Raw genomic sequence first — 16528 nt, 5'->3', positions numbered from 1 at the left:
ACTGGAGGGCAGAAAGAGTAAGATCAGGTTTGAAGAACCACAGAACAAGTTCTTGTTTGACCGTGTGGCTGAGCAATAAAATTACACATTAAATTCAACATAGATAAATTTAAAACTCTGTAAGCTATGTTCTCTATGTTCTAGCTTAACTAAAAAGAAAATAGTCTCTTAACTAACAATCATTAGTCAGTAGTAAAGTCTCATCTATGAGATAACTCATGATAATATCACCTCAACACTCAGCAATGGTGAAAAAAACAAATCATATGTTAGGAACAGAGAACACTGTTACCCCACAATGGTTTGCCTACACTTAGAAAACTGTGTGCCCTACTCAAAAAAGAAGATAGATTAGAGCTGGAGACTGTTTACAGAAAAGTAATAAGGATGTTCAAAGGAATTGAATGGCTTCTGCGGTTGGAAATACTGAGTTGGCTAGGACTTTTTCACTTGGAAAAAAAGAAAATGTGGAAGTGAATGATAAATGCCTGTAATGGGAGGCATAATGAGGGGAGGTTACATTTTTCCAATGTGTATTATCATTTTTTTGGCAACTTGTTATAATTACTTCTTATACACAATGACCAGGCAAATAATCTGTACCTAACCAGTTGTCAACTTTTCCTAGTACTCTATAGAAGAATGATGTCCACTTGTATCCAAATTACCCTCCATTCGTTAAATAATGGAGACACTCAATTCCCATTGTTCATTATACCTTCTACTCAGAAAAGATTAATGGTATTTGAATGAGGTCTAATGAGAGTATGAACAATTCAGTATATTATTTCTTAAGCATTAATAATAGATACCGTAATAGAATTGTAACCTCAGCAAGATTCTGATTTGGTAAATCACCACAGGAAACACTTAATTTGAATCTAAAAGTGCTTAAAAATAAACAATTGATTAAGTATTCTTTGATCGGGGAAGAGCTTAGAATTATGAAAACGGTGCCTCCAGTCAGAAAATGAAAACACATTTATGTCTTTTATTACAGCCACCGTTCTTGCACAGACATGTAGTGGTCAACAGTGTCCCCTAGTGGCAAATAATGAATAAAACACACAAACAATTCGCATGCCAATCGATTTGAGGTTTTCGTTTCTGGAGACAGAGAACCGCAGGAATTCATATAGCCAATTCAAAATATATTTAGATAACATTGACTGTAGTAAAATGAGGACAAGCAAAAACTTTGTATAAAAAGTTAACAAGGCAAAAATCTTAACAATAATGTTCACCAGATCAGTGATTGAAAGAATGTCGCAGATAACTTTCTTACAGCCTCAGTGCTTCATTGCTGGTCTACGCTGAACAGGAAAGGTGAGATAGAGAGGAGAAACACCGTGTACCCAGGTCTTGTTCTGGCATGGAGGAAGGACACATTCTAAGGAGACACACCTGAACTCAGGAGCTTGAAAGCAGCAGGTTTTCTTCAAAGAATACATCAATACCCTGTTCCTGACGCACACATGCATTAAAGTGTCATCAGTTGACATCGCCATCAGAAGAGGCACCCCTGGCCTCCCCTCATTGTTTATTCTTCAGCTATCATCGCTACTGGCACCAGTTTTCGCATGGCTGCACCATGAACCAGATGAGGGAATGCATCCAGGTTAAAACTTTCTTTCATTTTTAGCCAGGCTAGCTTTTAATCTGGATGTGTTCCCTTACATGTTTCACCTTGCCCGCATATACATGGTTGTGCCAACACAAGTAAGTGCACGGCCAGGACTGCCTCTTTAGGCAGTGAAAAGTGACACGTGAAAGTGTAAAACATTCATGGAGTTATCACAGTATGTATCAATCAGTACAAAAATGGAATTTATAGTTGAAAAAACCCAAAATGATAGAATACTGACTTCTGCTGAAACATCACTTAAAAGGCAAATGCTTTTGTGTGGCTATTGCCTTATAAAGGCAAGGTAAATGTAGGACTTATAAATATCATTTACAGATTTTCCTACTTAAATACGTATACCATGAAATATCACCATTATTTCAGCATAAATACATTTTCTCTTCAGAAACATCACATTCACTAAATATATGCCTTTTGTGCAACAGAGAGCACTACAGCTGCAGAACAAAGGTAATGAAAAATTCATTTTATTATTTTCTATGCAAATATGATTTTTCTCCATTTATTTAAAATTGGATTTCTTTCTTATCTTCCTAATGTGTCACTCAATCCACTGGGGGGCGGGGAAGGAAGCTTTAAAAAAAGCAAACAACTTTATAAACCTGAATTGGAAGTCAATTACATTATCCTCAAATGTAGGAAAAAATACTGTCGGTTTAAAAAAGTGATTTACCCACACAACACAAGAGAAGGAATCTAATTTCTATTTATTGAGGAGTTTCATGAACTGCCAAAGTAACAATGTGTTCTAGTAGTTCAAGTTATAAGATCAATTTCCACCTAATGAGAAAACATCATCTACTGTCTTCAACCCTAATCTTTTCCTATGGGATCACAGGAAAAAACTAAGAGTATCGATGTGTTGAATAGAAGTGTCACAGTCCTGTTTTTCATACAATCTAATCAAAGCATTTAAATAAAGTATTTGCTGTTATTTATTCTGTATTTGTTTGATATCTGGTCATTTGAGTTGAGAATTATTGCTTTAACATAATTTTTCAACCACCACAAATACAATAAAATCTTCATATGATAATGAATTTGAGGTTATGAAAAATATATTTGAGAAAAGATAATATATCTGAATATGCTTTCAATAAAAATTCTATTGGAAGTTTTACCAAGCAGTAAATCACCTTTCTTACAGGAAAGTGAGGAGATAGTAACTACATAAAAATACAAAGTTGTATGTAAATGAAAAGATAAATGTTGTTCAAGAATGGCTCACCAGCATTCTAATAGTAGGTGTATTCATGTATTCCTACACTGCCACTGCACAGCTCCGCAACATCCATACGGGATGTAATTATTTCCCCCCTCTTGCAAATAGTCTTGCTCCAAATGAGACTTAATGGTAGGCAGAGAGATCCTGGATAGATCTCCAGCTAAAGCAGCATGGTAGCAAGCTGTGCCAGGACTCAGCCTCCTCCATGAATGAAATAGTCAGAAATCCTAATGCACACGAGCTGATGCAACTCTTGAAATGCCATCTGGTTGCTATTATTCAGTCCCATTTCTTTCCTCAGCCAGGAAGAGTGGATCATCCAAGGGCGATCTGGCCTTACGGAATCTGCAGGGCAAGTCTGAGCAGGCAAGCCAAAAGGGCTGCGCTGCCTGCCACTGGTGTGTGCTACTCAACAGCACCCTTTAACTGTTTGACTTCAGGTCTCAAACTCAAGATCACCTAGGTTGGCACAGAAGAATAAGGCCTGATGCCACGGCAGTCTTTACTGGAAGCACATTGCATGGAAAGCCTTCCTAGTCTTTTGTGACTGAGCACAAGTATACTCTTTGGTAGACTCTGCATGAGATTTGTCATCTTAATATTAAACAAAAAAAATGTTTTGCTTCTTACTCTCTAAAAGAAACAGGGACTTTTCAGATTAGCAGTAGCTGACAGTACCCATTGGATTAGAGATTTTGAGACTCCATGCTAATGCCAGCAGGATATCAAGCTCTAATATCTCTGCTAACAACTTCTAGAAAACTTCACAGCTCTAATAGTCAAAAGCCTCCTTCCAATTTTCAAAGTAGGTGTATTGATGGGCAGTTTACCCCAATTATTCTTCAACCAGTGTTGATATCGCTGGACTTAAAGAGCTGGTCTGTCTTTTAAGTCTATACACCCCACACATGTTTATAAACAGGAACATTATTCCCTCCCAGCCTCCATTTTTCCACTTTAAACAAACCATGCTCTGTTAGTATCTTCCATAGCCCTGATCATCCTAATGGTTCTGCCTGAGCCTGTTTCAATTTGTATTCATAAAAGTGTAGTAACAAAAGTGAAATATAGTACTAATGTTTTCATATATTTAACTGTAGATTCTGTGACTGATCATCCTACTAGTGCACTTGACACTTTACAGCCTAGAGTTCATAGAGTATAAAAATTATGAATACGAATTAGTTAATATTTAATTGAGATAGAGAAGCAAGTTTTCTCCCATGTCACCTTCCACACTTCAATCCAAGATTATAAAACAAATTCTTAATACTCTTAGTCTCTAAATGTATGAATTTACAATTTATACTGAAGTAATTACACCCCACACATTACTCTAACCCTTTTTTGCAGGATATTCTAGTTCTCCTTCATATTTAAAGTAACTCCCACCTTTGTATTACCAGATTTCATTAGCAGTCTTATGAGTAAATTATAAAAATTATGTAACGAGATCAGTCTTTAAGTAGTACTGATATCTTTCCACCCTAAGTTACTTGTTCAGCACAGCCACTCACATTTCACAATTAACTTGAGTTCCCGTTACTGTTCCCTTATGTATTCCCTGACTTCTTCCGTTTCAATGATTTCTTATCATCAAATGCTGAGGTTCAGATAAAATATATTGCATTTTCTTGTCACTTTTCTTACAAATTACTTTAGTATGAACTACATTGATAAATCCACATTTCAACTGTTTCAATCACACCATATGTTTAATTATTTCTTTCCTCAAATTATGGTCTAGATCTTCACACACTGCTGAAATCAAGCTACCAAGTTTTGAGCTGCCTGAATCACTTTCTTCCTATTCTTAAATAAAGGTGCGACAGATAATGAGCTAAATTTAGTATCTTCCCTTACCAGGGGGATCAGCACTATCTATTCCCTTCTTGTGTTCAGGACATAGTATTGCATTTGTTCATTAGCTTAATCAAGTGTTTGCATGTTCTACCTTGCTATATTTATGTGCATACCTTTTAAATAAATATTTAGAAGCTCATAGATTTATTTTAAATGGATTACATTTTTCATTAAAACTCACAAACAGTAGGGGACTTGCTTCCTAAATCTCAGCCTAATTGCACATACAGAGCATTATTAACCATTTTAATGCAGCCAGCCATTTATTGAAATGAATCCAATAAATTCTACTAAACCCTGCTTTCACTAATCGTCAGATGACACCACAAAGGTATTTAAATCTGAAGTTGGCTCTTCATTTAACTGTGATGTTCTTTCTTTTGGGATAAGGATACTTAATTTTCTCACACAGAATTTTCAGACCCTAAATTTCTAATTATGATAGCTATATTTTGTATACAAATTGCACAGAGTCCTCCAAGGATGCTTGACAGATTATGAAATTCAATCTGAACATAAAACTGAAGAACATATTTCCAATATATATGAAATAACTATTCATGTTAAGTCAATTCCTTCCTACAAATTCTGTATATGCAAAATTTCCTTAGACAACTCTCATTTCTATGACACACATAATGAAATTTACAAATACGGAGTGCAGAAATTGGATTTTAACTTAAAATTGGGGGAGGAAAGGATTCCTTGGGTTTGTGTTTTTATGAGCATATATAGTATTAAAGCACATATATTTAACAGGACATCTCCCAGACTGTAAAACTGTAGTTTCTTCTGACTGAATTGATACTTGGCCAGAAGAAAACCTGAAAAGTAAAATCTAGACAAAGAGGGGGTTATCACAGGGCAGAACAGTTATAAGACACCTGCTTCTAGGGTTTTTTTTTCCTTCCAAAACCAGGTTTGTTCAAAGCAAATGTTACATCATAAGTCCTCTTCTCTGAAAATACTTACTTGTATGCCTTCTGTTCAAGAACATCCAGGCACAACAGGCCAAAATCTCAAATTTCAGACTTCTCAGCATTTGGCACAAGCTCTTTCCAGCACTGCATTTCAACTGCCAGTGCCTGAGGTCACATCTCAAACCTTCTCCATCGGTTTTAATAAACCGCCACCACGCAAGCACAGCTTTGCTAAATCTCAGCATTGAGGAAGGCGGAAGGTCAAACAAGAGAGTATGACCTCAAAGCCTTCCACTGAAGCAGTGAGAATGAACTCAACTCTAGCTAGTCCTTTCAAGATAATCTAAGTCAAGTATAGACACACATTGACATAGTAGTTCTGGCCATACTCAAGATGCTGTTAGAATAAACACCATAGTAATGAGCAAGGCAAATACAGAATTTTACAGTGCAGTAGTTATAGCACTCCTTTTACACTTTCATTGTTTACTTTTCTCCTTACATAAAGGCTCATTTTTCCCTAGAGAAATGTTACAGAATTCAAGCTGCCTGAACTACTAATAGACTTATTTCAAAGTTAATTAGTTTAATTTCAGAATCTGGTCTTCCGCTACTTCTCTATCTGCTAGGAACAGATCTCTAGGGAGAAATAACTGACTATACACATTCCAGAAATTTTACTGGTGTTTTAACTTTGGACTAGATCTGATCCGTAGGACTGAGTACTCATTTGTGGCTGGTGTGCATTATGTGCAATCCTGAAGCTCATCTCTGGTGTAGTTTCACCTAAAAAGAATGCAGTTCCTGTGTTTTCAAACCACCTCACGATGCAAGCCAAAACATAGTACATGTGGAGGATCAGATTTGCTTCAAAGGTACCCTACTGATCCTCTTAAAGACTAATGTAAACACACCCTGTAATTCCTCCCTGTTAGATCCCCGTTTCAACGGGGGATGTTCAATGATCAAAGTACCAATAAAGTTTCTCCTAAATTCAATAGAGTCTTCAACTCTTTTTTACTTTCTACACCCAGTGCGAAAGGTACCGGCACCAGACAGAGTGCTGGTAACACAGTGTTCCTCGTATCAAAGAGAATTTGCTGGCTGTAAACACATATTTGGCAAAAGGTAACATCTTTCTATAAACTATCTTTTAAACTTCTTAAACAGGTCAAATAGTGCAAGAGCCACCACTTTTGTCTCAGCCAAGTCCCCATTTCTTTTCGTCTGTGCCTAGCAAAGAAAAAGAGAGCAAGTCGGTAGTTTTAAGACATCTTTTTTTCCTCTCTGAGTTACATCCACAGCCTGTATCAGCAGGCATCGGCACATGCTGCTTTAGAATATCAAGACAGATTAGCCAGTAATGGAACAGCGTAATATGATGTAGTACTCATAAAAGGAATCACTCTTCAGGAAAAAAATTCAGCCTCCTTTATGTTGCCTGAATATTTTAAGTTAACCAGATTTCAAGTAAATACTAAATTTTCTTTCCTGTATGTACTTGAGATCAACCATCTCAGAAACACTTAACATTATCAAACATTATTAGCATTATTTAAAATAATGCTTTTATTTTTAACAAAAAGTACATTTAACAAGTACATTTTTATTAAATATACATTTTGTTAAAAATAAAATTATTATTATTATTTGCTTTCCAAGCCTAAAAGTTTTTATTGTCATGGCATTATTGTATATTTTTTACAACTAGCAGCTAACTGCAAACATCTACAATAACCTTCTTCCACAAAATGTATCTAATAACGAGAGGAACCTACTTTTTACTCAAAACAATTATTCTATCCCCAAAAATACAATGTTCTCTTTTCTCAGAATGCTTGTTTTAAATGTGAAATTTTCTTCAGAGATGCTCCTTCCACAGCATCCACAAGATGTCACCATTGTAAAAGAAAGAAACCCCATGTGTTGTAAAATATGAAATACCCTTTTTATGTTCTGAACCATGGGTTTTATTTATTGTACATCTCAATCAATGCAGTCCAATGGGGTTTTTTTAATACAGGGACTAAACACACTCAAAAAAAAAGTTAAAAAAACCCATAAAATTCTCTTCAAAAACATAGAAATCAAGACCCTACTTTACCCAGTTGGTTTGAATTACCAAACACGAGAAAAACTTGATAGACAGCAAGAGTACCAAGATAAGTAGAAACATTTATGGTTCCAGCATTGCAAATAACCTATATAAAAGATATTGTCAGTGTAGAAACTATAAAGAGTATATAGGTGCAAATAAATAAATACATAGAACAGAGAAGCAAGTAGTCTCCCAGAGAGCTTAAGGAAAGTTTTGTATTGTTTTGTATTTAATAAGGTGTCGTGGTTTAACCTGGCAGGCAGCCAAATACCACGCAGCTGCTCACTCACTCCCCCCAACCTCCAGCGGGACGGGGAGAGAATCGGAAGGGTAAGGGTGAGAAAAACTCGTGGGTTGAGATAAAGACAGTTTAATAGAACAGAAAAAGGGAAAATAATAATGATAATGATAAAATATACAAAACGAGTGATGCACAATGCAATTGCTCACCACCCACGCTGACCGATAACCAAGTAGCGATTGGTACTTCCTGGATCACGCCTACCATTCATATACTGAGCATGACGTCACATGGTATGGAATACCCCATTAGCCAGCTGGGCTGGCTGTCCTGATTATGTTCCCTCCCACCTTGTGTACCTAGCTCAGTCAGTAGGCACGGGAGCTGTCCTTGGACTAGGAGGGCACTTAGCAACAACTGAAAACATCAGTGTGTTATCAACATTCTCCTCATACTAAATCCAAAACACAGCACTAGGAAGAAATTTAACCCTATCCCAGCCGAAACCAGGACATAAGGAAAAACAATTATGTATGCATGCCAGCTCATCTGGCACAGAATAAAAAAATAATTGAAGACTATGTAGATTTGGTGAAAACCCAAAGAAAACTAAGCAAGTTATCTCTATATAATCCTACTCACTGTAGGAAAGAATAGGAAGCTAATATGCACAGAAATGCTAGATGAAAAGAAGGTACTAACAGTGAAAGTTAGAATTTTAATTTTATTTCATGCTAAAAACTTCTAATAAAGATTCTAGCACTGCAAATGAAGGTGTAGCCTAAAAAGTGTTTCCAAAGTTTTGAGATTTTTCCACATTCTGTACACAGCTATCTGAAATTGCAAGGAATCAATGCACAAATAAAAGGGTGATATCCTTGCTGCAAGTTCTATTCACAACTTCCTTTCAGAAATTAAGCTTTCAGGATCTTTTTTTGTGCACCACAATCATGAAAGGTTCTAGGGGACTTAGTAACAAGTCTGCACTGTTTCCATTCAATGACCACATTGCTAAACCACTTCCTTTCTGTGGGTGCACTGACTGCCTTTTAATGAACAACTTCATTAATTATTAAGAAGAGAAATATATTAAATCTCATGGTGTCTTTGGTCTAATAGGTGCGACAGCTAATAGGAGTAAAAAAGTCATTTCCTCTGACATGCAAAAAGAAACAGCAAAAAAACAAAAGTAGAGGCAGGAAGTAATGGCAAGAGGACATATCAGCTAAGTAAGCTGGTGGTATTTTAATATTTCTTTTAAGAGAAGAATGGCAATTTCAATGCATAGCAAGCTAATCCAATTGAGACTTTTAATGGTAAAGGATAAAAAGAAAAATTTCACAAACATCTAGCATAATTATAGTAAGTGAATTAAACATTTAGGATCTTAAGTAATTCACCTTTAATAAGAAACAATAATTTATGGTACCGGGAGTAAAACTACAGCACATGCTTACAGTACATCCATTACTCCACACTACATGTCCACATACACATTCTTGTACCATCACAACAAAACGGCTTCCCTTCCTTTTTCATTGAGAGACCATACAAATAATATACAACTAAAAACCAGTGAATACTTACTTCATGAACCACTAAAAATATGATGTGATGATGTGACATTAAGAAACGGGGGAAGAAAATCAAATCTATCTAGACATTTAAAAAATTAATAGAATAGGAAATTAGGCTATGGAGGAACTTAGTCTCCAGAAGTGCTCACAACTCTTGAGTAATTACTGCCATTATTTTTTCAAAGTAATGATCCAAAAAGAAGAATGCCCACTACAAGAAAGTTTAGGTCAGATATTTCCGCAGTATCTTCAGACAGAAAATATCAAAGTTGAGAGCCTTTTTATGTCATTAAAGTACACACATCTAGGTCCACATGAAAATTTACTCCAGAAATTCTTTAAAGATGCTAATTTGCATACTAGATAACATGCATTAAAAGCTGTTCTTTTTTAAAGATGAACTTGATTACAAATAACAAAACCTTACCTTGCCAGCTATCATTGCAAACACACAGCTTCTCGCCTGTCAAATCACAGTACCCATGATCTGGACTGCCACAGTTGGCTTTACAATATGGAATATCACAGGCTTCTCCTTTCCAATACTTGTCACACTCACAGTACACCCGGCTTGGTATGGACACACTGGTTGTACACTTTCCATGTTCTGAGCAGTTATTAGGGCAAGAATTAATTCTGAAAAAAATATGTAAAATAAGAGAAATTACAAGCCAAGGGTTCATGACAGTAGTTTTATCTGACAGTATTCCAACAGTATTTATTAGATAAAGTACTTTTTTCCTTGAAAAATTTCTATGTAGTGATAAACCACAAGTTTAATTATGATTTTACAGGCAAGTGAGCTGAAAAGGTGTTCATCCAGGCTTATATACAAAGCCTGTGATGCAGTCAGGATCACAAACATCTTGTACTTTACCAAGAAGTATCAACATTAAGCAGAAGGACAGGCCCTGCCTGGACATATCACCATCTATTTTTTCTTATGTTCCAGTATAAGCACTCTAGTCCGTCCCTTCAAATACTTATTATCTCTAGGAACATCCACACTGGAAGTGACTGAGCAGTAACCCTTAAACTCTCCACCATACAGTTAAAGGGTCTTCCTGAGTGGCTTTGGTCCATGCTATAAAACAGTATGTCTAACATTCAAGAGGAATAAAATTGGAAAAACCGAGCAAGGAAAAATACAAGATGGCTAATATCCTGAAACTATGTACAGGCAGCACTTCTTGCTTTGACACCTTAATAATAGAGCCACCTTAACCTTGCCTCCTTAACTTCACAGTTAGAGATGCAAAAAGAGGGAAGATTAGGCTGGAAGAAGTCTGTGACTGTTTTGGGAGTTAGCATGTCTTTGATACACCCTACTAAACACTGAGATCACAGACAACTGGACTGCAAAATTATGCCAACTGGTTCCAGAAATGCAGGCAATTCCTTGGAGACGAGGAGGGATGGAGGACATTGAAGTATGTGGCTCCAAGAGTTTCCACAAACAGAATATGGATCTCAGGCAGTATGTGCCTGATGAAGTCCAAAAAGGATTTGAAACCTTTTTTGATGACTCACAGCAAAGGGTTGGGTTGAAACTCAGAATAAACTGCCACTACTCGCTCTTACCAAAGGAAGAAAGAACTGAAAAAGTTAGGGCCTTTCGCCAAATGTAGCTGTGGTAGGACAGTCAGGAGACACGTTTTCATTTCCTAAAGACTCACATCTCAAAGGACTGATTGTGTTACAGTACAGAAAAAAAAAATCCACTTCTGAACTGCAAGTGTCCTGGGGGTTTTGCCCAGTACACCGATGGCATTAAAACCATTGATAGCATTAACTGCTGTATACCACAGCTGTGAGGAACCTCTCCCCCAGACTTCACAGGGAGAGTGTTCTGCAGGAAGGTGAACAGTTAAGTCTTTCCAGCAATAGAGATACCAGTTTAAAAGTAGACATATTCCCACTCCAATGGGTTCGTTAAGGATCCAAACAGAATGAGAAAAACTGGATTGGCAGGGTTGGAAGCAGGTTGCCTGACTCCAAGGAACACAAAATTTACTCAGAGAGTTCTGAAGTAACTATTGTTATTTGCAGCTGGCATGGCATTTTGGTCACAGATGCAGTGATTCTGTCTTCCTTAAAATAAAGGAACACGAGTGGCCCTCCAAGATGAAGTCAAAGGTGAAGTCAAAAAATGCTTTGGGTTACCAAACCAAGAAAGAAAGAGGGTAACAGAAGCAGAGTGCAACAGATCAGTGACAGAAAAAAAGTTAATACAGCCAGTTAATTGCTTTTTAGCAATCATAGGTACTTATTTTAACGTAAAAGGAGTTACTGTTGGCTCACTAAAAAAAAAAAAAAAAAAAAAAAATTTAAAAGTATCCATTGCAATAGAAGAAACAAAAAAACAGAGTACATAAGATTTCGTGAGCTATATATATAATGGAATTTAAAACTGGCAGGCTTTTTTCATTTATTTTAAATCTTCCAAAAAATTTGGTAATGATATGCAGCATGCACCACATTACCAAGTCATAAAAGAATGCAGAGCACATACACTCATTTCTTAAGAATGCTGTGTCATATTGCCATTTGCTCCCAAAACAAACAAAAAAAGTGCAATAAAAGCTTCAGGGATAACTGAAAAATGTATCTAATTACAAGTAGAGAAGTCTGCCAGGTGATTGCATTTTACTGATGTCAACTGACAAAAATTAAAAATACCCAGTCTTCTAGACTGCCATTTCCTATACAACATATTTAGTGACTCTGAATAGCTGTTTATTATCTGGAAAAAAGGTAGGCAAACAGCTGCAAATTACAGAAACAATCTTTCCATAGACAATTTAACAAAGAACTCTGCCAAGAGTAAAACTATGGTCAGGAGCACAAATAGGAATTCTAAATTAATAAAGAATATGACAAAAATATTACATGTACTTCCACATTTGAAGTGCAGTGCTGGCCACCCCATCCCCAAAATTGGTATTTCACGATGTGAAGGAATTGAAAGAAAGCAACAAGAATATCTTCAATCACGGGAAAACTATCACATGAAGAAACAGGTCCAACAGAACCAAGCAATCCTCTCTTGAACTAAATCATCCAGTATAAGGAGACACTGCATCATGTGTCACAAGCATGTCCCAAATGAGAAAGAAGTTGCAATCAATAGCATATAAGAAGGAAAAGGCTGTATCTTTAAAGCTGTTGACACAGAAAAGCAGACTGGAGGAAAGCAAGCATAGTTATACCAGACTAGACTTTGCCATCAGAGAAACTAAAAGACGGACAGTCCAGATAAGAACTGTGAAGCAGAATGTAGTCTGAGATGGACAATAGGAGGGGAAGGTACCTGAAAAGTAGAGAAGAAATGGAATAAAACCTTTGTGGCTGGCACAAAAATAAAAGTAGGACTTTGTGAAGGTGTCAAAAGCCATAAAAGTACATTCAGCAAGAAAAATCAAGCAACTCTTGATCTTAGTTCAAGAGAAAGGAATTGACATGATAGCAGATATAATCTCCCTTCTATTCCATGTGACAACTACTTGTGTTGGGTAAATACTGGAAGGCATACATTCTAGCTCCATATGGCATAGGAAAAACATACTCTTGGAATGGCCATGTGGCTTCACTCAGAACAATATACTGTATCTCATTTTCTTTTTCTTTCTTTTTTTTTAAACTAGTATCTTAATAACAATTCATTACAACCCCAGCTCCATGGTTTTAGAAACATAACACAAAGCATAACTCTTACGCTATTAATAAAATCAATAAATAAACACTTTCACTGGGTTTGTCATTTTCCTGAAAGAAATGATAGGCTAATTAACAAAGTAATTACTTATTGAAAAAATACTTACGAGTAAAAAATGTTAAATCCAGTTAGGTTATAAGCAGCATCACTAAAAAAGTGTAGCAATGCATAGCCAGATGTAGTAACTACTTCAGGAACAGTTTCATTTCCACGCACTTCAGGGACTATTAGACCACTGGAGAAGAAAATGAGAATAATGTTTTTAATCAGTCTTTGGGGGGGGGGGGACGTGGGGGGGGGAAGAGGAAAAAAGGAGTTAACTATTCTAGTTGTTAATTATATAGACAAGATAAATCTCATAAATCTCATTTTTTAAATTCTTTTTGAAAAATAAACAATAAAATGCATATAAACTTGTCCATGCTTCTGCAAGGTAAGGTAGGGTTTTCCAGGAAAATGAAACAAAAAACCTCCTCCCTCACACTGTAGTGCAAAATTTCACATCAGATTATTCTGAGGGTACATGCACTGTCAGTATAATTTTTAAAACTTATTTTAACTTTCAAAAAGAGATATATATCCTTCAGAGAGGTGCTTAACACTCACTGCCTTTCAGCACGAATTCTATTTCCACATAATATTTGCACCTTTAGAAGTTTATCTTATTAAAGAATTTCAAACCTGGAAAGTATGATAATTAAGTAATTTCCATGAAAAGGCAACTTTCAATGGAAAATAAAATACTTTTTAAAACTTCAGAAATATGTTAAGATGTCAGTCTTAAATAAAGACTGAAGTAGGAAAAACAAGCAATATATTAAAATACTTAGAAAAAGGATCACCTGCATAATAAAAGTGCCACATCGCAAAATAAATGTTATAGGAATCCTAATGAAAACACTAATAATCAATAAACTGAAGGACATTTGAAGTAAAGAACACAGGAAGAGTAACCTCCTCTTTCCTTCCATTCATGCTACAAGTCAGGCTCCTGAATAATAGCCAGACACATTTAACAAATACAACTTTGGGAAGGTGGAAAGAAAAAAAAAAAAAAAAAAAACAAACAAGCAATCATGTAACAAGGAAAAATTTCTTTACTGAAAGAGTGGTCAGGCCTTGGAACAGGCTGCCCAGGGAAGTGGTTGAGTCACCATCCCTGGAAGTATTTAAAAGACGTGTAGATGAGGCGCTTAGGGACATGGTTTAGTGGCCATGGTGGTGTTGGGTTGACGGTTGGACTCGATGATCTTAGAGGTCTTTTCCAACCTTAATGATTCTATGATTCTAATTCAGGAGAATTAGGAGAAAAGGTGGTGTGATTGCTATAGTTGGGCAGGAAAGAGGGATGACCTGAGCTTTGTTCTCTTAGGAGAAAGCACCATCATTTATGCAATTAGTATTTCTTAAACTTCAGCAGCATAATCAGTATTTCATAACAGAAAATGAAGTACAATTTCTGCCCCACAGAGCATGTGTGTATATATGCACAAACAGTTTCTGTTTTGTTGGGTTTTGTTTTTTAATATACCTTTGCACTCAATGGATATCCCAAGAAAAAACTTTTACTGACTTCAAAGGATCAGGATCCTGTGCCTTCTCTCTAATAAACTATAGCTCACTTGCTTAGAATATTCTTTCTGAATGTTTCTCAAAATTTTAACATAAGATAGGAATAAACCAACAGAAATATTTTGGTAAAGTCCACAAATGGAGGAAACAAGTGTTAAAATTCATATGCCCTGCTTTGTCTCTCTTGGACACATAGGAAATGCAGTACATAGACCTAATTCTTTACCTCAATGGTTTATTGTCATTTGAAAGGCAAATAATTAGTCCTTATTCAGTAGTAGTTGTTATGCTTATTGTTTATTGTTATTGGTTTTATGTTTATTTCTAAACCTTGCTACAGAGTAATACTATCATTCTAGACAACAAATATTAACCTGAGAAAAAGATTTAGTTGTATAGCAATTCTCATAAGCTAATGATAACATAACAAAAAGGAAAGCAATTCCATTATTTCAGCTGATAGCAAATTTGAGCTCTTCTCCAGGACTTTGAAGAATTTGATAATTTTACCCACTATGACTTAGTCAGAATGATGCCCAGTTTAGCAATCTAAGGAAACATGTTACAAAGTTAGTGCTTAAGAGAGCCTTTGTATCAAATGCCCTGAACAAGCCTCTTCATTCTTCATACAAAAATGTAGAAGGCATTCAGTAGCCATGCTTTATAACTGACACACAGTGTAACATCGCCTGAGTCACAGAATGCAATTCTCCCTTAAGTAGGATCAGACACTGACACTATTGGCCAGTGCCACATTTAATGCACATTAAAATTCAGGAGTCACTATTGGAAGCCTATTGGAAAATACATTTCTGATTGCCCGTCTATGAGCGTTAACACTCCATGCAATGTCAGCATGAAGTACAAGCCACATAATGTGCCACATAATGCTATGATCACCTAACCAAAAAAGTAGTGTTTTGCAATTTATTCTAATATAACTTTACATACATGCTCCCATGTTATTAACAAAAGAAAGCAAGATATTTAACAAATTAAAGCCTCAAATGTTATTTTTTCCCCTGCAAACTAAAGATGTCCATACATGACTACTTAGACTAAAAGACTAATAAATACACTCACCTAAATACAGCTATTAAAGGTGCATATATTGAATCTCCATCATATACATACATATGGTCCCAACTACATTCTGTGGCAAAGTGATTAAATCTTAATCTTAGTATTGCATTTGGGCTGAAAAAAAAAGAACATTGATGTAGAACATAATTTACAGAAGTATTGAGCTCATAAGATAAAGAACTTAAAACAAAATTGATCATGCCAGCATAACTCTATTAAAACATTTTGAGTACTAACTAAACATTTCAGAGTTAAATAACAAAATTCAGGGCAAGCAAATATTTCACTGTATCTTAGAAAACTTTAAAAATAACATCTTCAGTCCAAGTCTAATAATCCCTAAAGTTAACAAGAGACTTAAGTTTACCAGGTTTTATCAGTATTCAGAACCACGGATTTAGAGCTATTAAAATATCCCATTTTAATATATTAGCTTTACTTTACAGTGTCAGGACTATGAGGTTTAAAGAGTCTTTCAAGACAAAATCACCTACACATCCTCATTCCAGTATTATACAAGTTACTGAAAATAAAAATCTTAAAACACAAATTTAAAATAGCAAGCAATATTAGTGCAAGATTTTTTTTT

The 16528-nt window shown here is 35.7% G+C and overlaps 1 protein-coding gene across 1 annotated transcript in view; it reads right to left on the bottom strand.

The window, feature by feature from the left end:
• The window catches only part of ATRNL1 (attractin like 1), a 543008-nt gene that overhangs the window by 481235 nt on the left and 45245 nt on the right, over positions 1–16528 (bottom strand). The window contains exons 3-5 of the mRNA XM_075155134.1: positions 15940–16053; positions 13391–13519; positions 9997–10205 (exon numbers count right to left, since the gene is read on the bottom strand). Coding sequence (XP_075011235.1) covers positions 9997–10205; positions 13391–13519; positions 15940–16053 — 452 coding nt within the window. The remainder of the gene's footprint in view (positions 1–9996; positions 10206–13390; positions 13520–15939; positions 16054–16528) is intronic.

The sequence above is a fragment of the Calonectris borealis genome, chromosome 7 (genome assembly GCF_964195595.1).
Source record: "Calonectris borealis chromosome 7, bCalBor7.hap1.2, whole genome shotgun sequence".
In the NCBI taxonomy this organism is placed as follows: Eukaryota; Metazoa; Chordata; class Aves; order Procellariiformes; family Procellariidae; genus Calonectris; species Calonectris borealis.
This window is presented reverse-complemented; position numbering and strand designations above follow the sequence as displayed.